This window comes from Chinchilla lanigera, unplaced genomic scaffold, assembly GCF_000276665.1.
Source record: "Chinchilla lanigera isolate Chin_1 unplaced genomic scaffold, ChiLan1.0 scaffold00085, whole genome shotgun sequence".
In the NCBI taxonomy this organism is placed as follows: Eukaryota; Metazoa; Chordata; class Mammalia; order Rodentia; family Chinchillidae; genus Chinchilla; species Chinchilla lanigera.
This window is the reverse complement of record NW_004955486.1, coordinates 9,555,364-9,577,582: the sequence shown is the minus strand read 5'-3', so window position 1 is coordinate 9,577,582 and position 22,219 is coordinate 9,555,364. Positions and strand designations below refer to the sequence as shown.

Here is a 22,219-nt window from a genome sequence, read left to right as displayed (position 1 = left end):
GCCCCGCCCCCGGGGAGCGGAGGGGCACGGGCCACCGGGGCTCCTAGCGGCCGTGTGTCCCGGGACCATAAAGGCTACTTTGTGACAACGCGTCCTCCTCAGCGCCCCGGGGCCACAGGCTTCCTTCGGGCCTCACCGCGGGCCTCAACGGGGCAGGATGCGGGGGGGGGGGCGAGGGGGAGGCTGGGGCAGCCCTTCGGGTCCCAAGCACCCCGCCCCACGTCCTCGATCTCTCAGCGCCCAGGATCCTCCTGCGCGGCCTCTCGCGGGGATCCAGTCGCGTCCCCATAGTCCTTAGGGTCCCTCTCGATTGCTCCCCGGGCGCATGAGGCTCGCGCCACCCTGTCCCTCATATCAGACACAGCCTCTACCCAGCCCAGCGTCCTTTTCCCTCGAACCTTGATGGGGTGGTGGAATCAGGACAGAGTGGTCCCTGGAAGGTTATGCTGAGCCCACAGACAGGACTTTCCCAGGCCCCTAAGTGTCCAGGGCCCCATGAGTGGCCCTGCACCCTCTTGCCCCTTGACTGCCCACGCCCTGGCTTCCAGCTGCCCACCCCAGCGTCTGCGCTCTCCCAAAGTCAGGGCCAAGTGGAAAAGTCCTCCTCCTGCCCTGCCCACACTCCCACTAGCCCCGCACATCAGACCCCATCCACCCCATCTGGGAGAAGCTGGCAGATCCCATCCCAGCTCTTTGTTCTTGGAAGAAGCCTCGCTTGAGACAGGGTGGCCCCATTTCCAGCATGTAAGAACCTGGCACCAGGAGAGGGCGCCATCCACCATGGTGGCTGGTGCCACAGGGAGACCATGGACAGAAAGGGGACTGGGGCTCACAGCCAATGGTTCCAGAGCACCTGGGTGGGCCACGGGCACCCCCCGCCTGCCACAGCCCTTCCAAACACATCTGTTGCCTGCCCAGGAGAACACTCAGGCAGGAAGGGGTAAAGACCAGCTTCTGGGGCTGGGGCACCATGCCCACCCCGGGATCAGGGTCACCTTTCTGTCAACACCCAGGGCTGCTGCCCAGCCATGTCACTTCAAGGTCACTCTCACTACCCTCTGTTCTTGCCACCCTGAGACCCCGGGCCTCTGTGCCACACTGGCCTCTGCCCCCTCTCAGAGTGCCCTGCCCAGTCACCCCCAGCTCTTTCCTCCTGTCACATGGGGCTGTGACTCCCAGTTCAGGGGCACTGAGATGTCAGCAGAAGCGATGGCACTTTCCCTGCTGCTCTGGGGACACGGAGCCTCCACGTCGAGATGTGATGAGAAGTGCCCAATGGCAGTGGCCTGCCCTGTGCTGAGGAGACCCAACCCAGCCCAGGATCCCCAAGGCCTGGACTGTATCTGCTGCACCCACACCCTTGGCAGCCCCCCGGGGCTGGAATGTCAATAAAGTTTCCAGAGATCCTCTGTGCCTATTTACCCTCCCATCCTGACCCCTTCCAGATCACCTTTACCCTGCTCAGCCCATGCGTAGGCTCCAGGAAACCTGGATGGCATGAAGCCCAGGGAGGGGAGGGCTTCGGAGCCCCCGGGCACTTGGCAGGTGAGGGGTGTTCTCCAACATTCACTCAAGTGACATGGTGGGCCAAGGCGTGAGGAGCAGGCAGCACAGCAGGGCCAGGCTCGCCTCGGGGGCATGAAGGTGAGAGGGCACCTATGGCTCACTTCTCTCCTCACCCTTGACCCCTTTCCACTCTACGCTCCTGCCTTCCTCCGTCTACCTCTCCCAGGGTTGAATCCAGGGGTTGCCTGGTAGGCGAGATTCAAGTGGTGTCCTCCACTAGCAGAAGTGATGGGGGTCAGGCTGCCCCCAGCTCTGACTGGGGGGCCCTGCCCCATCCCTGTACCCTCTGTCTTTTGAGTCCACCAGCAGAACGTCACTGGGCCAACACTGCACCCCCATTATCCCCCGGCCCTGGGGTCTGCTGAGCACCATGCTTTCATCCAAAAAGGCACAGGGCCCCCCACATCTCCAGCCCCTCTTGTCTCCAAGAAGGGGGCAACAACATCCCCCCCCCCCGCAGCTACCATCTCTGGAGAGGCCCCATCCTTGGAGCCCCTGGGAAGATGAGACAGGTGAGGGTAGAGTCTGCCTCCTGCCCACCCATACAGCTGCTCCCCTCAGCACGTCAAGAGTGAGGCCCTGCTCTGTCCTCAGGCCAGTGGGTGGAGGGGACAGGAGTAACAGCCGGTCACCTGCTCAGGGGAACACATCCCAACAGCTGAGGCCGAGGGAGGGTCCACCTGCCCTCAAGGGTCCTCTGAAGGTGTCCTGAGATGGGGTATTCAGTTCTGTCTAGGAAAGTTTTCCCCTGCCCCCGAGTCAGACTGCATGAAGGGAGGGGTCCTTTCCAGCCGGATGAGTGGAGGCTGGGTGGGCAGCCAGCTGTGGCCGGAAGCACTTCTGGGAAGAGGTGGCCTCTAGGTCCTTATCTCAGGCTGAACACAGATCTGGGGAGGGGTGGGGGTTGTGGTTTCCGGAAGAGCTGGAGAGCTGCTCCTGGGGTGAGGGTTCCTAGGGGCTGCCATGAGGCCCTGAGCTGGCCTGGGCCACCCAGAGGCTCACCACCATGTCCCCTGCCAGTGTCACCAGCAGTGGCCCTGGCAGCAGGATCTGTAGGAGAGTGCAGGCTTCTTCTCAGGAAATGGTGGCTCTGGCAGGTCTCTGCAGAGGCAGCAGCACCTTCCTCGCTCTGGCACTCCTGAGCTGTATCCCAGGGAGCTTCCCCACCACCCCCAATTGCCCTCCAGCCCATCCCTTGCCTCAGGGCCCTGCCTAGCTGGCAAGCAGGGGGACCTGTGGGATGGGGGCTGGGCAAACCCAGGGCACAGAAGTACCAGGCTGCCTGTGGAATCCCCCACCAGCTCTGGTCACTGGCTGCCCCATAGTGACATCATGAGGAGTTTCCAGCACCGTCAGCCCAGCCTCAGTGCTTCCTGGGGACGCCCCTGTGGTATCCTGTGGGGAACAGGTGGCTCAAGCCCTTTCTGGCTGGCAATGTAGGCTGGATTCCTCAGCCCCACAATGAGGGGGTTCCACGGCAACTCTAGAGTGTTTGCCAAGCAGGTGTCCCTTGTTCAGCATGTGTCCAGGTGTCCCCGTAGCCCTTTGGCTCCTCAAGTTCTGGGTCCCAACATCCTCCACCCCATCAGGCTGGATGAGCCTCCTTCTCCGTTCTCCCAACTGTGCCAGGGGCTGTGACCACCACCCCCAGGACAATGGACATCCCTTTCAGTTGGCCTGCTGCAGGCTGGGCCACCACTGCCCACACACCATCAGGAAATGATGGAGGTTGAAGGCAGGTGAAACCCAAAGGCACTCATTGGGAGGGGGCTGGGGCACCCCAGGGGGCCATGCCAGGCACAGGGAGGCCTCAAGGGCGCTGCTGAGACAGCTGTGCCAAGATCTTGCTATCAGATCTCTCCAGGAACACCTGGGCTAGGCGGGACCTGGAGCTGAGCCCCAGAGAGCTAGAAGGGGAGGAGTGGGTTTGGAGACCACCTCACACCAAGGGTGCTGGGGTGGACACCAGCCAGGCCCTGGGTTGAGCAGAGTGAAGCAAGGTGGACGCCCCGGGCATAGCCAGAAACCAGTCTCTATGAGCATGCAGAAGGGCAGTGGGCACAGATGCCCAACACAGGCAGATGGCTTGGGGTGGGGGGTTGGATAAGAAGCCAAGAGGCCAGGTAGCCAGCACGGACCCCTCCGCCAGGAAAACTCCTGAGCCCATGCCCTGCCAAGTGCTTATGCCCAGACCTGGAACCTCTGTCCTGGGGAGGGGACCTGAGCTTCAGTGGACGAGGCCCTTTACTCCCTGCCCTTCCTCCTGCCCCCATACATGTCAACTTAGTCACTACACAAGTGTTTATTGAGAACAGGGCTGCAGCCAGGGTGGGCCCAGAGGGCCGCACTGTTAGGGAGAGCAACTGTGGCACTGTCTCTGCCACAGAGCCCCACCATGGCCACCCCCTTCTGTGTAGCTGGGGTTGCAGCACTGGCCCTGTCCTCCGCCCACTTCCACCATCACAGGGAGCAGGGCCGGGCCCAAAGCAGAGGACTTGCTCCAGGTTGGCCTGGATGAGCTCCAGAGGGCCTGGCTTGGGTGCAGCCGCTCCTGGGGATGGCCAGGCCTCATACCCACTGGTCCCCCAGCCGGCCCTTCTCCTCCAGCCGCTCCCCCCGCTCCTCCTCAGGGAACTGGCAGCTGCAGGTGTCCTCGGCAGGTGGTGGCGGCAGTACCTCCAGCTGTGGCTGGGTCTCTGCAGGGGGCTGTGGTCAGCAGGCAGCCTGGGCCCCCCTCCCACTTCCCCAGGACACAACTGACCTCGGGGCCACGCAGGCTGCTGCCTTAGTTGCCAGATGTGCAAGCCCAGCTGGATGGTGGTCAGGACAAGGAGGCAGCAGGCCACGACAAGGAGGACAGTAGTCAGCTGGCTGTGCAGCTCCAGGGGCAGTGGCCCTGGGAGGCACACTGCGTTGTGGGTCTTGTTTCCAGGGAACATCGTGAGAAACCCAAACTGGCCACAGCTGGGACATAGACAGAATGTGTCATCCTCAGCCCCTTGCAGCAGCCCCACTGGGAGAGACAAGAGAGCTCCCTCATGTGGGACTGGGCCACCCGGCTGTGCCCACTTGGGACTCACTCTGCCCAAGGTTTGCAGCGGCCCTGACGGTCCTGGGAGAAGGTCCCCACAGCACAGTTGACACATGTGAAGCCATATTTGAGCTTCCCTGGGGGCAGACAGACAGACAGGCTGAGGGGTTGCTGGGGTGAGTGAAGAGGGGTCTGACCCCACAGGTCATCATCTGCCAGAGGTCTCTGATGCCTATAGAACTGTCGTCTTGGCTAGTCAGCATCCATGAATGCCCATTCCAGGGCTGGCAGGCAGGGGAGGTGGCAGGGCCTGGACTGCAGAGTGGGGGTCTGAGAGCAGTAGGCCCTGCCCCCCACTTTCACAGCAGGGAAAGCCCAGAATAAGAGGGAGAAAGGCTCCTGCACAGCTGAACTACAGGCACTCGAGGGCCCTTGAGGGTGCTGGTGCCCATCTGGAGGGTGTCTGGTTCCCGGCACTCTGGCTGGGCTCTGAGTCAACCCCTGGTCTGTTGAGTTCTTGCAAAGCCCTCACCTTTCGGCTGTGCCTCCATGCCCGGCGGACAAGGGTGGTACTTGCAGGTCTGGCAGTCTGGGTCACCGCAGTGGTACTCCGGCTGGACACACTCACAGTCCCTTATAGCATAGGTCTTGCCTGGGTGGGGACAGATCCTGTGCTCAGCAGCTAGGTGAGCCCCATCCTCTCTAGGACTCCCTCTGGCCTTGGTCCAGTTCCTCTACACACCTGGCCTGGCCCTCCCCACTGCTCTGAGCTGCTCCCAGGGTGGGTACAATGTCACACATACCTGCTGGACAGAGCCATCACTGGGGGACTTCCTGGGGATCCTGGATCCGGGGCCCACAAGCCCTTTGACTCCTGTACAAGCCCCCTCCCAGGCCCCAGGGATACCTCAGGGGCTCTGCCAGTGTAGAGTGTCAGATAGGGCAGTTTCCTGTGATCTTCCTCCCAGACAGCCCCTCACCCGCGGCTGCAGGTCAGAGGCAGCAGGCAGGGCAGAAGCGGGTGCTGGAATCTCAAGCTGGGCGGGAAACCCACACAGCAAGACCCCAGGCCCCTCTTGGGAAGACTCCCCTGCTCACCTCCAGGCCCTCAGGCCACTGGCCCAGCGATACCTCTGCCTCCCTCTGGTATCCCACTTTGCCCACCAGCCAGTGCCACCCAGTGCCCGCCCTCCTGGGCCACCATAGGCTCACCCATCCCCAGCTCCACGCACTCGCCTCACCCGGGGCAGTCAGGCTGCAGCACCTCAGGTTGGTCCCTGTCCCGTTGAGGAAGCGGCCTGGGCCACAGGGCCCCTCGGCAAGGCATCGGCCAAAGCTCAGCTCACAGAGCAGCGCGAGCCCACACAAGGCCGCTGGCAGCCCCATGGTGCCTAGGCCCCGCGAGTGCCTGGGGGTTTAGCAGCCTGGACCTGCTTGGCCCCGCCCACACCCCGCCCAGACCCCGCCCAGACCCCGCCCAGACCCGCCTCCGGCGACCTGGCCACCTCTGGCACGCTCCACCTTCAGCTTCCTAGGGCGCCAGCGGGGGTGTTCCTCGGGGCTTTTAAGGACTTCTGCCCCCGGGTAAGCGGTGGGATGAGCCCATTCACCCCTTCTGTGTGTAGATCTTAGCCCTTCAGCCTCACCCGCTGCTGAGGAGCCTGGGAAGCTTCCGGAGCAGTGGGGACAGCCCCTCCCTGGCCTCAGTGAGACACAAAGGTTACCCCCATACACACCCTCCAAGCCCCAGGCAACAACACCCCCTGCCCTCTCAGCCCCGCCTGGCCCCTCCTCCCACCTGTCTCCCCCCACGGCCCCTGGGTACCCACTGGAACTGTCCTGCGGGGCATGGGGCACCCTAGACCCCTTCTTGGAGCCCAGCAAGGAGTGCTGGACAGACCCAGGGTGGCTGCTCCCCTTGGGTGGAGGAGGCCTGAGGTGGTTAGAGAAGCGGTTGGGGCAGGGAGTCAAGAGAAAGCCAAGGGGCGACAGGGGTTACATGGGCAGCCAGGGCCAGGGCCAGGCAGTCCAGCACCCCAGGCCAGCCCCATGCCTTGGACTGCGGCTAACAGGATGACAGCAGGCCATGCTCTGAAGGATCCTCACAGTGCAGCTGAGTGAAGGACCACCCAGCACCCAGGTGTTTCTGACCTGTGACAACTCCTGACACAGGACTTGCATTAAAGACCTCATCCTTCTCGTGGTGTTGGTTTTCCTGGCCTGGCTGGTTCCATACCCACTGACCACTTCCAAATGGATGGTGCTTCCTGCGTGAGTTCTGCCAGGCACCCGTCCTGACAAACACTCCCTGGCTCTCATTCGCTGGGGGGTCCCCATATGGCCAAGGTCAGCTCTTGGACCGGGAACTTCAGAGTGGGATCACAGCACCTTCTTTGTCCCTGCAAGCTGCTTTAACTTGCTGTAGGTGATTTGTCCAATCTGCTGTTGCCGGATGTCGAGGCTCCTACCTCAGGACTGCTGTGGACACTTGCTCACGCCACAGGGCGCAAAGGACAGTTTAGCTCAAGCAGCCAGGGGTAGTGGTGCATGGCTACAATCCCAGCACTCAAGAGGTTGAGACGGGAGGATCACCATGAGTTTGACACCAGCCTGGGCTATACAGTGAGTTCAAGGCCAGCCTGAACTACATAATGAGACCCTGTCTCAGAAACAAAACAAAAGTTTGGCCTCAAGCAGAAGCCTCCTGTTTTCCAAAGTGCCCGACTCTTGGAATGCTCCCACCCTCAAGAACACAGGGACAGTGGCCATCACTATGAGGGACTCCCAGGGTGGGGCCCAAGGGGTCTTGGGCTGCCCCTTACCAGGTATAGCGGTGGTATGGCTGGGGGCTGGAGAGAAACAACAGTACTGGGTTCTCTCCAAGAGTTTCAGAGGCTGGGAGGGAGCCCCTCGTGGCCAGGGCCCTGTTCTCATCAACTCCTGGCCAGCTTCCCTCCCAAGGGGCCCAGGTTTTAGGGTCCACCTGGAGCAGAGGCTCTGGAGTCTGAAGAGGTGCCAGGTTTGGGCCCCCAGCACTTTCATGTTGGCATTTTCAGGGCCCTCACATCCCATGCCCCCTCAAGTAGACTCCACCTCTGCTCTCATCTGAGACCCTGCCCCAGCCAAGGAGGGTGAGGGCAACTGTAGACTTGAGGTTGCCAGCACGTTTATTGGAGCACCATCTGGGCAGGTAGTATGCACAACATACATAGAAACACCCAGAGCCAGCCCAGCGCCTAGAACGGCGCAGAGGATGCAGGCGGTCGGCCTGCTCCTGGGTCACCTTGCCCACAAAGCCCCCCACACTGCTCAGATCTTGGCCAGGGTAGAGTATACGTCAGCCTGCTCTTCTTGGATGGGCTTCCGGAAGCTTTTTCCCCCTGGGAAGGAGGGGAGAGCGGGAGGTTGTGGTGTGGATAGGTCCACCTCTAGGACAGGGGGCAGGCCCATGACCACTGCTCACCAGGGGGTTTAGGGGCACCAGGTGGCATCCAGGTCTTTTGGTAGAGGTAAAGGACTAGTAGTACAGCCATGGGAACCAGCAGGCCCAGGCCCAGACCCAGACCCAGGATGGCAGCCAGCACCAGGCCTGCAAGGAAGGGCCAGCTGAATAAATCCAGGAGGCCAGCAGGCAGCTTGCAGCCTCCTGGCCTCTCCCTCCTCCCCTCCTGGGCATGCCCTCACCCCTGGGGGCCTCTGAGGGTGGCATGAAGGGTCCCTGAGAAGTCCTGGGCCAGGCTGCAGTGGGCTTGGACATGGTGGGCTGGGCCATGGTGGGCTGGCTCATGGTGGGCCTGGCCTTGGTGGGCCTAGCTGTGGGACCGTGGGTCTCCCACAGCAGAGTGGCCAGGGGACTCCTGTCCTCACAGATGGCACCCGAACTGCTGCTGCCTTGCTTCAGGGTCTGTTTCCCAGCCGAGGCACAGCTGAGGGGCAGGGACAGGCGATCAGGCTGAGACAGTGATGGGGTCCACACTGGTCACCACAGGGAGCCTCAGACTGGCCAAAGGCAGCCAAGGATCCCTGTCCGAGCCTCGCCTTCCTCTCTATGGCTCACCACATCAGCCCAGCCCGTGCTGTTCAGCTGGGCCTTGGCACCCCGAATCACCAGGCACTTCTGCCAACCCACAGGGGAGGCCTAAAGAAGATGAGTGGCCTGCAATGGGTGACAGAGCCTGGCACACTCCTGGGGTGAGGGCTGGGGTCTCACACACACACACACACCTCTGGCCCTGCTGGGTGCCTCACACACACACTGCACCCACAGGGACTTCTGTAAGGCCGTAGCTGAAGGGCGGACCCCAGGAGCTCCCTGACCACCAGCTGTCTGGTCCCAGATCTGGCCCACTGCATAATCAGGCCCCATACCCAACTCCTGATCCCAGGTCCCTGGGCCTTCCCAGTACCCTTTCCCCAATGATACTTACTCAGTCCATGGCCTACAGGCCTGATTGCTGCCCAGGGAGAAATAGCCAGGAAGGCATGGCGTGCAGTCTGCAGCAGACACCGAACTCTCAGCTGCCTGATGGTGCCAGGGGCCTGGACACTGCAGCTGCTGAGGTGCGGCCCACAGGGCTGGGTGCTCACCCCATGGGGAGTGGAAAGCAGAGAGACTGGGGCTGTAGAGAACCCCCCCACCCCGCCCACACTCGGGCATTGGGCCTGGCCAGGGAGCTGACCAGGGCCCAGTCTTGGCCCAGCCTGCTAGGGCTAGCAGCAGTGTGTGAAGTGGGGCCATGGCCCACTTACATAAAGGCCATGGCTGAAGAGCCAGGGTCCATGGACATTTGCAACCCTGCAAACACATGCCGCCCCGCCAGGGCCATCCTGAGGCTCACCGACTCCATGCTTGAAGCCATCCAGGGGCTGGGTGCCAGGCCTGCAGTGGCAGACAGTGTCCTGCGTGGCTGTGCAATTCTGCTTCACTTCACTCCCGCTTTCTGGGGGATCAGGTGGGGGAGTGGATAGGGCCCACAAGGGCGAGCTTGCCTCCCATCAGTGCAGGTGCAGCCTCACCCCAGGGCCCTCTGCAGGCCCTGAGGGAGACCCTGGGCTCCACCCCAGCCTCTCCACCCATCTGCAGCCTGCAGCACCAGGGTCAGGACCTCCAGGGTTCCCATTCTGCCCCGCCCAGCTCAGGACAGGCCTTGTGACCAACACATGCTCCACACAGCCTCTATGTGGCTCAGGAAGAGGCAGCATTGCCTGGGACAGCCCTCACTTCTACAGAGACCCAAGGGAGGCCAGCCTGGTCTAGCCTTGGTCTAGCCTTGTTTCTGTAGGCTCCTGGAAGGTGGGCACCCCATGTGCCCACACCCTTGTTGGGCAGGACTAAGGTGTGGGGTCAGGGGCTCACTCCGGTTGCAGTATGTGCATGGCTTGCAGTCCTCATAGTTGACAGCTTCATTGTAGAAACCAGGGTTACATGGGCGGCACACACTGTCCATCGTACCTTTGCAGCGCCTCACCATCCTGTTACCTGCAGCAGCTCTAAGTCAGGCACACAGCGACCAGCCTTGGCCTGCAGAGGCTCAATTCCTGGCCCCGCCCCCGCCCCACCCCTCCTGGCAGGCCCAAGTCCACTCACCCCATGACACCAAACCTATGTCACCACCATGTCCCCAGCCTGAGGCCAGGCCACTTACCTGGTTGGCAGTCATGACAGCACATGTGGCCGTTATAGTAGGTGTCCCCGACACAGTTGTGCCCAGCCCTGGCGCTAAGCACCAGCCCCAGAAGCAGGAGGGCACAGGCCCCCACGCACATCCTCAGCCGCGTTCACAGGAGTCTGGGGTTTTTCCTTGCAGGATGTGGCTATAAGGGCTCTGGGGGAAGGGCGGGGAGGGCCGGGAGGAAGATGCGTGAGCATGCTCAGGCTGTGCTAGTGTGTGAACGTGTGTCCCTGTCCCCTACACACAGACCCATGCTGGGACAGGGACATGTGCGTCCCCTCAATGGCCACGCTGTCTCCTGGAAAACTCTGGCCCCCAGCAACCCAGGGAAGAGGGTCATGCCAAGGCCACTGCTAAAACAGCTTGGTTTAGCAAACTCCTGCAGGAACAGAAAGATGGACCCCCTGGGCATTTCTGTTCTTGGCATGGCCCTGGATAGTCTCACAACCACTTGGCAAATATGGGGGGTGCACAGGCACCCATGTACACACCTTTCCTGTGCAGGCAGAGGGACACATACATCCTCACACTTTCTTATATGCAGACCCTGATATCATGCTGCCCTAAAGGAACCCAGAGCCAGAGGCGGCTGGGGGGCCTCTGTCTCCTTTGTGCCTGTTAAATTGTGCCCTGATGAGATCATCTATCCCCAAGTTAATGGCAACAAATGCCACAGGGACCCCAGCCCCCCTCCCAGGATGAGCAGAAGGAGAGGCTGGAAATCCCCCACCCCCAGGGACACAGGTGAGAGCAGAGGCCCTGGACTACCTAGGTGAAATTCCCAAATGTGCCATGCTGGCAGGGGGTGGAGAGGCCATTGCTGGGCAGAGGGGCCACCGTGGAGGTACTCTCTCCAAGCCCCAGATGGGCAGAAGCCACACAGCAGTGCACACCAATCCCATCCCACAGGCCGTCAAGGAAGGGCCACTCAGCTTTCATACCCCACCATCCACCCACACAATGGAGAGAAACCTTCTGCCGAAGGGTCCTTCTGGGGCCTGGGGTCCTGGTATGCAGCCCCCACCCCAAGGCACTCCCTCCTTCCCTGGCTGCCACTCTGGTTCCTGCTGCCCTTGGCACTGCGCATCTGCCCACAGGACATCTGCCCACAACCTGTACTGCACCATAACCCACCCTCCAAGGGTTTGTGGGGGGCACGGGCCCCTCCTGTGTGACCCTGGTGTATCCACCCAGGGCCCCCACATCTCTGGGAAGACAGAGTACCAGGGAGCAGGGAAAAGCCCCATGATTTCCTTCAGCACAGCTGGATCACGGAAGGCTCATACAGCCCCACAAACTGCTGCCCCTCAGGTACCAGTCAGAGGTAAACAGCCTCTGAAGGACGGGGCAGGCTGCACCCTGGGTTGTCAACCTTCCCAAGAAACCCAACAGCCATGAACCTCCTGGCCCAAGGCCACAGCCAAGCAGAGGAGCTGGCAGCAGTGGCTGGCAGGGCAGCCTACACCCCAGGTGCGGGCACTGCCTTCCCACCACTGCACCCAGCCTGGGCTCTGAAGCCTTGTCTGGAAACCAGCCCAGGTGCCAACACAGCTCCAGAGCAGGCAGCTCCCCTCATGCTGCACAGCAACCGCCCATGGGCAGGGCAGGGCCACACTGCAGCTGAGGACAGAATTGTGAGGGTGGAGGTGGCCGCCACCCGTCAAGGGATGGTGCCTGGCACACAGCACAGTGCCTTGTGTGGGTGTACAACTCTGGCTGGACCCTCTACTAAGACAGCAGCCCAGGCCTGTGCTAACCCCAAATCCTACTCTGCTGGAGTTGGCAGGAGCCTCTCTCACCCTGTGTGGTCCCCTTCTGTCCCCTACAGGCCTCAGATGGACCAGCCAAGGCCATCGGATCCCAGCGTCACTTCTATCTCTGGAAGAATCAAAACATTCAGCAAAAGCTGCAAACCCCCCTGACACCAAATCGCCCACCTCAAAGGCTTTTAGTGGAAGCCACCTGGCCACAAAATTTTTTTTTTCACCAAAAGAATACAGCGGTGAGAAAAAGGCAACTGTATTTTAAAGTAAACTAATGATTCCTGTGACAAGTCTCTTTCTCAGAGACTGCAAGCTGAGGAGGACCCCACCCCACACACCCCAGCCCCAGCCCAGGAAGGAGGCGGCGCCTTCCGCGCTGCCTGGCTACTCATTTCCAGCAAAGTGCGTCTAGTTTCATCTTAATCTTTCAGTTTTCAAGGAAACAGCAGGAGCTGTGTGATTTCCCACGGTGGCCACCCCAGAGTTCCACGCCCTGACATGATCAGTGCCTTCAGCAGGGCTCAGCAGTTCTCAAAAGCAGAAGCAGCAGTCAGCGCACAGGACAGAGACACTGCCAGGTGACCGGGCAGGAGGCAGCCTATGGGAACAGGCACCGCAGAGGGACACAGCCTGCTAAGCACAACTTTAATAAACCCAGGCTGTAGCACAGCCCCAGCTGAGCCCAAGCATGTAGTCATGGGCAGCAGCAAAAGGGAGGTTCTAGGGTGCTCCTGGGTAGGAGACCAGCGCTGGCCCTGGCTATGCTGGCCCATGCCCCCTTGGGGGCAAGGGGGCTGCAGGGCCATGGTGTTCAGAACTCCTCATGCACATTGCGGGCGTAGTCCATCAGCTTGCTGCCCGTGAAGAACTCGCTGTACTTGAGGATCTCCTCAGGCTCCAGGTGGTGGTTCTGGTTCTCATCAGCAATGGCGATCATCTGCTTGGCTTCGTTGAGGGCATTATACTCGTTCATGGGGTCCATGTAGGTCTGTAGTGGAGCCAGGCATGATCAACAGCCCTTTCCTAGCACACCATAACCACATGGCCCCATGGGTCCAGCCCAGGTTTTCCCAGTACCTGGGGGACCTGGTCTCGAGATGCCACCATCAACACCATGCCAGGGTGAAAAGTAGCACTTTCTGCTTCTGTGGAGAGGTGGCCTGGCTCTACACAGAGACCACCTATACAAGCAGGTCCTGATTTAAAATGCTGCACTAGCCATAGGCTGGGCTGTGGACATGTTCTGGAATGTTCTAGAAGGATAAGAAGGATACCTACCTAGTTCTACAAGGAGCCCTGAGCACAGAGACTGACTTAGCCAGTGGCAGAGTGGGCCCAGCTGTCTGCCAACACCCTTGTACTGGTGAGACCTCCAACCCCAGCCACACTGACTTGGCTATTGAGGGGTCAGAAAGCACTGGTGTAGACCCAGATGACTCACACAACAGCAGGAAAAACAAGCCCAGGCAGCACCCACGCAGGAGCTCAGTGGAAACAGTTAGGAGGAAGGGGTGGGGCCTCCAACCCACATGGCAGAGGGTGGCCCTGCCCCAAGGTCCTCACAGCTGCAGCCAGCCCAGTGGCCACTCAAGAATTGAGGTTGACAAGTTCTCTTCTGGTCCCGTAAGAATCCCAACATGAGGCTAGGGTGCAGTTCAGGGGCAGAGGGCTTGCCTGGCACATGTAGGCCCTGGGTTCCAGCCCTAGCACCCAAAAACAAAAAGGAAAGGCCCTCCATAACACCTCCCACAGGCAATGCAGCCATGCAGGATGCAATGGAAAGCTGCTTTCCAGGCCCAGTGGCCAAGTATTGGGGACAACCTGCTGAGCACAACACTGACTCCATATGGCCCCAGGTCCTCATGCAGCCACATAGCCAAGAGGCTGCCAAGCAAGCATGTGAGCAGCTGGCCTTCCCAGACCGTCAGCACCAGGCAGCCCCCTCCACGGCCACCTCACGCCAGCTCCCTTTCCTTGGCAGCCATGATGTGCGTCCAGCTGAAGGCACAGGAACACAAGCAGGCCCCATCACAGCTTATGTCTAGATGCCTCTCAAAGCCTCAAGTGGCCATGGGTGGGGCTTTTCAGAAGTAGCTGAACTAGAGTGTTTGATGCTGGGACTAAGAGTGTGTGATCCCTAAATTAGCCCACTAATTCGTCTGCTATAGCTCTAGGTGTGCAGATACTCATACCCAGGGTGTGAGTGCTACCTGCCGTAAGGGTATGTAGCCTGGGTAGAATAGCTGCTGCTTACTGACAGCTACTTTGCTACTTTGCTGCTTTGTTGCCTTCCTGCCTCCTGCCCACCATGAACTGTTTCTCCTCTGTGATCCTCCTCCACCCACCAACCTGCCTTGGAACTACCAGCTGAAACCTCTACAAACTGTGAGCCACCATAAACCTCTCCTCCTTTAACTCTGGGTGCCGGGTATTTTGTCTCAGAGACACACCCTCACTCACCTCCAGCTCCTCCATGGTCACAATCCCATCATGGTTGGAGTCAATCAGCTCCTCAAACTCTTTCTTCCTGTCTCTGACCCAACTGTCGTCCATGTCCTGGCCCTGTTGATTCTCGACAGTGCCCACAGGCAGGGAGATAAACTCAGGCAGAGAGAGCTGCTTGTCTCCGTCCTGGTCTGTGAACACAGGGTGGGGAGGGACAGACACTTGCAAGTGCCTCACAGTAGACACCGGTGGGGAAGCTGCCACATTTGGCTTGTTAGATTGTGGCCTGCTTGGAGACCTGGACAGGCCTGGCCCACCCTCTCTGGCCTGGAACCTGTGGGATGACACAGCCTGGCATGGGCACAGCCTTACCCAAGTCCCGGACAATCTCCTTGACCATGAACTTGAGCATGCCCCGGCTGTGCTCAGGGTGAAGGAAAGACAGGAACTCATCCTCTGTCAGCAGCAAGTCTGCAGGGGGATTGTCTGCCTGGTACCAGCGGTCTTTGAGGTTCTCAAGGACTTCCTGTGCTGAGAGAGGCATGCCTGTGGGCACCCCAGTACGCAGGCACCAGAACACATACCCAGGAGATTCCATGGTGCTCAGCTCAAGCAGCCCACATGTGGGACAGCCCACCCAAGAGAGCCTGGGCCCAGAAGGGTACACACAGCTCTGACCCCCGCCAGCACTGGTCTCCCAAGACACGACCCAAAACCCTGAGACACAGCCCAGAACCCCAGAAACACACAGCTCAGACTCCCAGACATGGCACAGAACCCTGGAATGGCCCAGAATCCCTTGCACATGGTTCAGAACCACCAACACACAGCCCAGACCTCTGAACATGGCTGAGAATCCCCCCAGTTGTATGGCCCAGGACCCTGACAGGGCCTAGGACCCTTTAGAGAGCCAAGAACCCCTCCAGATACAGCTCAGATGCCCCACCTTTCTGGGCGTACCCCTGGCTGCTTGTTCCTGGTAGAAATGGAAACTGTGCAAGGCTGAGTCACCTCAGCAATGTCTGTAGGAACAAAGGTGTCTGTTTTGTTCCTCTACCTCTTCAACGTGAAGCACTGCTTGGAGGACGGTGCAGCAGAAAACCCCATTTCTAGAAATGACTGACACTGTACACAGAGCTTCCACTGGGCCCTGGGTGGAAACACAGCATCCCCACCACCCTGGGACCCACAATGGCCAGCAACTAGGTCCTGGTGTCCGGGCCTCTGAGGCTCAGTTGGGCTCAGCCCCATCACTTCTTGCTGTCTGGTCACAACAGACAGCAAGTGGCCACCGCGCGTCCGTGCTGACCTGCAGTCTAGCCTGTGACAACCTAAAGAAAGGGGGAGCCACGGGTGCTGGTCCATGTCTGTTGTCCCCACAACTCAGGAGGCTGAGACAGGAGGACAGCTGAAGCGCAGAAGTTCAAGGCCAGCCTGGGAAATGTAGCAAGACCTTACTTGATGAAAACAAGATTAACACAGAGGGCACCGTGGGAACTGGGAGCAGGTGACCACAGGAGGTCTCGGTGCTCCTAAGAAAGGGTTCTGCTTCTGTTCTGCTCAGGTGAGCTGCACACCAAAGACCAAGGGCACAGGGCACGATGCCAGACGCACTCACCCTGTGTGACCAGGTACAGGAGACAACGGTGCGATGACAGACCACAAGTGACTGAACAGAGAAGAGGACCCCACCCTAGGCCACACCAGACCAGGGCTGCGGAGGGGTCATAGGTCCACAGCAACAGCCGGGGCCGTAAAGTGGGCTATCCACCCCCACCCCTGGCTCTGACGTCCCAGGTGAGGGTTTCTTGAGGGCCCTGAGTGAGGTAGGATCAGGCAGAGGTGCCCACTGCCTGCTCCTGCCTCTATCGCTGCTCTTCTGCTGTCTCTGGCCCTCCTCCTCCCTCACTCTGTCTCAGGGCTTGGCACAGGCTGCGCCCTCTTCATGGAACCTCCCCATTGAAGTGCTAAGTCCTCTCTCCCTCCAGAGCAAACCACCAGATCTTGAGCACCCAGCCATGGCAGGGGCCCATCCTACGCCTTACAGCCCTGGAGTCCTCCTTAGAACCTAACCAAGTAATGACACTGACGCGTGGAGTGACCATCAAGGAGCTCTACCAGGCAGGTAGAACACCAAGAGCGGCCAGACAGACATTGCTCTGCCAAACCCAGGGAACACTCGGGCCAGAGGGTCATCAGTGCTGGCCTCCCCCTTCCCTCTGACAACTGACATCCACCCCTGCTGGATCACATACCCCACAACGTGTGTGGCCCGCACTCCCTCGAACAACCTAACAAGCTCAACCTGCCTGGCCAGGCATCTCTCTGCCACTCTGGGCCACCCGTCTTCCCAGCACGGCGACCCTGGCACTCACTCTCCTCATCCACCTTCAGCTCCTCACGGTTCCTGATTGCATCAGCAACCTCTTTCTCATTGTGGCCTTTGCTTGCCAAAAACTTCACTTTGTATTCATCCCAGGACACGTGGCCTAAAAAGGCAAATGGCACCTGTCAGGATGTTTAAAATTTCTGAGCTACAGGCAGTCAAGGGATATAGGCCACCTGCCCCAAATATCCCGCCAGAGCAATCGTCTGGGGGTGGAGGGGCCAGAGCTCAGCTCCTAGTCCTGCCCAGTGCCCAACACCCACTTTCCAACCTGCAGAGCCACCAGGGGCCTCCACCCCTTGGGGCCAACAGAGGCACAGGCTGGCTGCACATGGCAGGAACAGCGCCAGAGAGAAGCCCTAAACTGATAATAAACTGTGGGCTTTTCTAGTTAAGACAACTAGGTCCCACCTGGTCCTTGCTGTGTATCCTCTATCTTCAACAAATAACCTGAATGAAGAACCAATGCTGGTGGAGACTGGCCCTCCCAGCCTGTGCCTCAAGGACCCCGCTGCCCCGGTTTCCTGTATTCCCTGTCCTCCAGCCCAGTGCCCTGTCCAGCAGGCCTCTCCCACCAAGGCCAGGCACACTGCTGCCACTGTGGCACCTCTTGCCCCACTTGGGTGGCATAGGCCCCTGTACCGTCGCCATCAGGGTCCACAGCCCGGAAGTGCATCTTGTTCTCCTTCACGGCTTCCTGGAAGTGTTCAGCTGTTTTCTCCATGATCCAGCGCTGCATCTCCTTAGCACTGATCCTCCGGTCTGTGTTCACGTCCACTCTAGTTGAAAAGATGGCGGGCAGAGGTCAGACAACGCCCTCAGGACCCATGACAGAAAGATGGACACTGCTGGCCCCTGGGCCTCCACAGGGAGCTGCAACCTGGTCACTAGCAGGGACACAGAAATCCAGGGGGCCTGGGGGCTTGCTGGGGGATTTGGAGGAGAGTAGGGGCCTCAGATACAGTGAGGGGGTGGTTAGTTTGGTCTGCAGCTGCCCCTCAAAGCACAACAGGCGGAATCATCACCCAACCTCCTCCAACCATGGCTTCCAAACATGTTCTCCACATCCTATATCACTTGATCACTCCATCTACAGTTTCAGGATTGGGGGGAAGTTCCTTCAGGGACCTAACACTGTGTCTAAGATGCGGGGAGGCCTGGGACTCAGGACAACACGACTCAGACAACAGGAATTCCCAAACACACAGAACAGGCAGTCAGAGGAGCCCTGGGAGTCACCATAACTGCAGAGGCTGTCCCCAGGCAGTCCCTGGCCACTGGTATGGCAAGCTGCCATGACCTCTCTCCCATAATAGAGCAACAACCAACCATGGCAGACACTGGGCTTCAAGGCACTGGGCACGTCCATCTCTGGCTCTCCAGGCCCTTGCTGGCCCAGGGTGTTGGGGAGACACAGGGGTGCTAGCTCAACCTTCTGCTCAGGCCACACCCAGCCATCGCATGTCCTGTAGCAGCCCCATGACCTCCCTCACAGGAGGTAAGCACAGCCCAAACACAGCACCTACTTGGAGAAGATGACCATCAGCTTCCTCCGGCTCCTGCGTGGCTCTGCATCCTCATCAAAGCCACCCACATCCTTCCCCAGGAAAACTTCCTGGTGGAAATCTTTGTTGAGGTGCCCGTCCATCTCCAGCTTCACCCCATTCAGATGGTCTGGGGGCAGGAGGTCCTTTTCCTCTCTGTTGGCTGCTCTCTCCCGGGGGGATGAGTGATTGGCCGGCCGTGCAGAAACCTCCATCAAAAGGACAAAACCCAGGAGCCAGAAGCAGTGTACAGCCAGGCCACAGAGGGTGGCTTTCCCAGAAGCCATGGCCAAGGGGCCAGGCTGTGAAGTAGCGGGCAAGGTATGGGCCGGGAGTGGGGATAGGGAGGAGCAGAGCTCAGCGGGAGATCACAGTTCAAATCCAAGCCTTGGGCCCTACCAAGGGCTCCGAGGACCAGCGCAGTTTGGAAAGCTCAAGGTAGATAGCACAGGATTCAGACCTCAGGAGGCGGTTAACAGTCTACAATAAAACCAAAGACTCATCACTTAGTACAAATACTTCAGGAAATGTGTTTATTTTATAACCTGAGACAAAGGTCTTTTTTTTTTTTTTGGTATAGGGAATTGAACTCAGGACCTTGCACTTTCCAGGCAGGTGCTTGTGCCGCTGAGCTATAACCTGGGCCCAAAAGGTCTTATCTATAGGATAAGACCACACACTTCTTCCCTTCAGTACAGGGATGGAACCCAGTGCCTTTGCCCTAAATTACACCCCAACTCCCTTTTAAATTTTTTTACTTTAACACAGGGTCTCACTAAATTACTAAGTTTTCCAGAGTAGGCTCAAGCTTTCAATCCTCCTGCTCCAGGGTGTTGGGGTTACAAGTGTGCACCATCATAGCTGGCTCATTTTTCTCTTTTTTAAAAACACTGGGAGCAGCCAGGCATGATATCGCATGTCTGTAATCCCAGCACTCGGGAGGCTGAGGCAGGAGGACTGCCGCAAGTTCAAGGCCAGCCTGGGCTACATAGCCAGTTCAGGGGCATCCTGAACAATACAGCAAGATCCTATCTCACACACATACACATACACACTGGGAGCCAGGTAGAGTGGTGCATGCCTGTAATCCCAATACTCTGGGAAGCCGAGGCCGGAGAAGCAAAACATTGGACAAAGCATGGGCAATTCAGCAACTTACTAGACCCTGCACAAAGCGGGGGGAGGGCCTGGGAATTTAGCTCAGTGCAAAGGCCCAGAGTTCAATCCCCAAAAGAAAGAAATAAACAAAACACTGGGTTTCCAGCTCTGCCTCCTCCTCAAAGTTGATAGCACCTCCAGGGGCTGGCAGGCCCCCACACAGGCAGCACTGTGTGATACTGTTCCTCCCTGGTCATGGAAGGAACCACAGGACTATGGCCATTCACTCTCCAGAGCCCAACCTGAGCACTCTAAGGTCTGTGACCTTGGCTAGGTCACCTAACCTTCCTGGTTCCAGTCTCTCACTAAGAATCTGGATGCTCCCTGGCCCTTATCCCAAGACCTTCGAGGACTGGGCACCGTTCCACATATATATGTACCCACACACGTTCTTGCTCACAGTCCAGGAGGAACACCAGGAAGGCTCAAGTACCCAGGAAGTCTGTCCTGGCACAGAGGGACTCCTGTTTTTTCTGTAATCGGTCCAAGTGGCAAACACACCTACCAGTCCCCCCCAGGTCCAGCTGGGGCCCAGTGTGTGTCATAGCCGTCTCTTGTCCTACAACTTGCTGATCTGGACAAGCAAGGATCCCCTCACTCAGCTTCTGTAGCCTTGTACCACTGGGCCAGCTGCACACAGCAGACTCACCAAATGCTGCTGCTGGGTATATCAAACAGCAGCCACTTGCTTCCAGGCCAAGACGTATCTGGGGCTCCCTTACGATGGATGGGCCCAGAGAGAACTGCAGCCTGCCAGGAGCCAGAAGGGCCTCAAGTGCCCCCAAGGAAGAGAACCCCAAAGCTGGTGCTGTTGGATGTTCTCGGGGCTGCTGAGAGCTGTCTCTTCTTGCTACAGGTGTGACTCTATTCCTGGGTCCCAGCTCTCCTGACCAGGCAAGCAACGAGGAAGAACCAAGACAACTTCTTCCTGGTGTTAACTCACTAACTGCCACCATAAAACTACACACTGTGTGCAAACACAGCGTACTTTGCTCCCACTCCCTGGTCGTGAGGACTGAACCCAAGGAGCACTGTGCTACATCTCAAAACATTTTTAAAAATTTTGAGACAGGACTCAAAGGTCCAAGTCTCCTGCCTCAGTATCCTAGCTGGATTTATCCATGTGCATCACCACATTTGCTTTGCACTTTATTCCTTAAAAGAACGGACAGTTCTCAATTCTGCTTATCTTGATGAATTATGTGCAATAGTTCATTACCAACTGTTATATGTAAAATGTAACCCAAAATAATTACAGACACCAGGCATGAGGAGTGAAACCTCCAGCCCTCCAGGCACAGGTTTCACCCTACTGTGACAGCAACAGCAGGACTGAGCTAGCTAGACAGCTGCTCACTCAGCAGTGTCTTCCTATCCCACAGGACAGCATTTCAAGGGGCAGGTGGCCAGTTTCCAACAAGCAGTCAATGAACCCTTGATGGACAAGTTGGAAACACCCTGGGGGGAGCGCTATCTGCAATTAATCGCAGCCCCAAAATATTACTATTTACCTAGGCTGTTTGGAGAGAGAGAGCACTTTAGTAACTTTATCAGTCTCTCACCACAACCGTTCTGTTTTATTGTTTGCTAATTTTGCTGATGTTTTCCTGGGCCTAATGTACAAGCTAAGCTTCGCCACTGTCACACACGGGAAAACACAGCCCAAGTAGGGTTCAGAACTACCCGAGGCTCCCGGCCCCGAGGCGACCCGTGGATACGGGGACCTCTTAGTTTCCTCATGTGTGGGCTCAGCTCTAGGGAAACACGACTCCGTTTCAGAGCGCTGATGCTTTAGAGACAGTTCTAAAAGCGCTCGCCAGACCCGCCGCTGAGGCCGAGCCAGGCCACGGCTACCGGGGATCATGACGCACATTTTACCGAAGAAGACACCGAGACAGAGACGCTGGGCCCGCGCCCGGGCCCCTCGCTGGTCGGGGCTGAGCCCCCGCCTCTCCAGCTTCAGTTTCCCAAGGGACCGTGGGTTCGGGCAGTAACACACTGGGTGAGGCTGGAAGCAGGACCCGCGGACTCGGCCCGGCCCAGGGCGGCAGCCACCACGGCCTCCGGGTCCGCCCCTGGCGGTGGCGCCACTAGACCCCGGGCTGCAGTGCACGGCGGTAGCGAGTGCCCTCACTCACCGGCCTCCCGCAGAGCAGGGTCCGGGGAGCGCAGCGGAGCGTCCGCGACGCCAGCAGCGGCTCAGCTCAGGCTGCCGCCATCTTTCTTTCGGGAAGAAGCAGGCAAGCCGGCTAGGGGCGGGGCGAACGGGCGCGGCCTTCCTCGCGGACACCGGCGCCGCCATATTTTCTCCGGGCGGAAGCGGCCCCACGGCCGCCCCAAAAAGGCCAGTGAGAAGGGCGTTCGCGAGCACGTGATAGCCGGTTTCGGCCCCGGCCTTGCCGCCGCTGGTACCCCGCCGGATCACAACGCCCCCGGTTCGCTGCCTCGGGCTCCACTCACCGCCCAGGCAGGGAGCCCCCTCGAACGCAGTCGTGCGCACGCGCCATGCGCACGCACCGCCCTATCGCGCCCGCGCACTCGACACGCGCCCGCCCACGATGAAGCTGCTTCGGCGCGCGTGGCGGCGCCGAACGGCGCTTGTCCTCGGCGGCCTTGCGTTAGGCGGTGCCGCCCTGCTGTATTTGGCGCGCTGC

General features: G+C 59.2%; 5 protein-coding genes across 10 annotated transcripts in view; 2 read left to right on the top strand and 3 right to left on the bottom strand.

Moving 5' to 3' along the window:
* Positions 1–1,409, top strand: part of Ttll10 (tubulin tyrosine ligase-like family member 10) — a gene marked incomplete in the record, with an annotated part of 13,124 nt that extends 11,715 nt beyond the window's left edge. Inside the window, 1 exon segment of the mRNA XM_013504222.1 lies at positions 1–1,409. Coding sequence (XP_013359676.1) covers positions 1–47 — 47 coding nt within the window.
* A 2,440-nt stretch (positions 1,410–3,849) lies between these two features.
* On the bottom strand, positions 3,850–6,056 carry Tnfrsf18 (tumor necrosis factor receptor superfamily, member 18). 3 transcript variants are annotated; one of them, XM_005404253.2, is made up of 5 exons: positions 5,830–6,056; positions 5,130–5,249; positions 4,647–4,734; positions 4,324–4,530; positions 3,850–4,262 (listed from the first exon to the last, which is right to left on the bottom strand). In XM_005404253.2, the coding sequence occupies exons 1-5, from the start codon at positions 5,981–5,983 to the stop codon at positions 4,193–4,195; spliced, it is 639 nt and encodes a 212-aa protein (XP_005404310.1). In that variant the 5' UTR covers positions 5,984–6,056; the 3' UTR covers positions 3,850–4,192. The 3 variants fall into 3 exon arrangements, with proteins under 3 accessions (XP_005404310.1, XP_005404309.1, XP_013359675.1); XM_005404252.2 differs by having other exon boundaries at positions 4,328–4,530; positions 5,830–6,054; XM_013504221.1 differs by having other exon boundaries at positions 4,328–4,530; positions 5,839–6,053.
* A 1,690-nt stretch (positions 6,057–7,746) lies between these two features.
* Tnfrsf4 (tumor necrosis factor receptor superfamily, member 4) lies at positions 7,747–12,159 on the bottom strand. 2 transcript variants are annotated; one of them, XM_005404247.2, is made up of 7 exons: positions 10,243–12,159; positions 9,954–10,076; positions 9,436–9,537; positions 9,025–9,091; positions 8,282–8,523; positions 8,061–8,186; positions 7,747–7,977 (listed from the first exon to the last, which is right to left on the bottom strand). In XM_005404247.2, exons 1-7 carry the CDS (start codon positions 10,361–10,363, stop codon positions 7,907–7,909), a joined length of 852 nt encoding a protein of 283 aa, XP_005404304.1. In that variant the 5' UTR covers positions 10,364–12,159; the 3' UTR covers positions 7,747–7,906. The 2 variants fall into 2 exon arrangements, with proteins under 2 accessions (XP_005404304.1, XP_005404305.1); XM_005404248.2 differs by lacking the exon at positions 8,282–8,523 and having other exon boundaries at positions 9,025–9,210.
* Positions 12,160–12,272: 113 nt separating this feature from the next.
* Sdf4 (stromal cell derived factor 4) lies at positions 12,273–21,810 on the bottom strand. Of its 3 annotated transcripts, XM_005404249.1 has the most exons (7): positions 21,704–21,809; positions 18,390–18,887; positions 17,506–17,642; positions 16,853–16,966; positions 14,850–15,008; positions 14,493–14,668; positions 12,273–13,020 (listed from the first exon to the last, which is right to left on the bottom strand). In XM_005404249.1, exons 2-7 carry the CDS (start codon positions 18,692–18,694, stop codon positions 12,844–12,846), a joined length of 1,068 nt encoding a protein of 355 aa, XP_005404306.1. In that variant the 5' UTR covers positions 18,695–18,887; positions 21,704–21,809; the 3' UTR covers positions 12,273–12,843. The 3 variants fall into 3 exon arrangements, with proteins under 3 accessions (XP_005404306.1, XP_013359673.1, XP_005404308.1); XM_013504219.1 differs by lacking the exon at positions 14,850–15,008 and having other exon boundaries at positions 21,704–21,810; XM_005404251.1 differs by lacking the exon at positions 16,853–16,966 and having other exon boundaries at positions 21,704–21,810.
* Positions 21,811–21,907: 97 nt separating this feature from the next.
* B3galt6 (UDP-Gal:betaGal beta 1,3-galactosyltransferase polypeptide 6) overlaps positions 21,908–22,219 on the top strand; it is a gene marked incomplete in the record, with an annotated part of 1,911 nt that continues 1,599 nt past the window's right edge. The window contains 1 exon segment of the mRNA XM_013504220.1: positions 21,908–22,219. Coding sequence (XP_013359674.1) covers positions 22,124–22,219 — 96 coding nt within the window.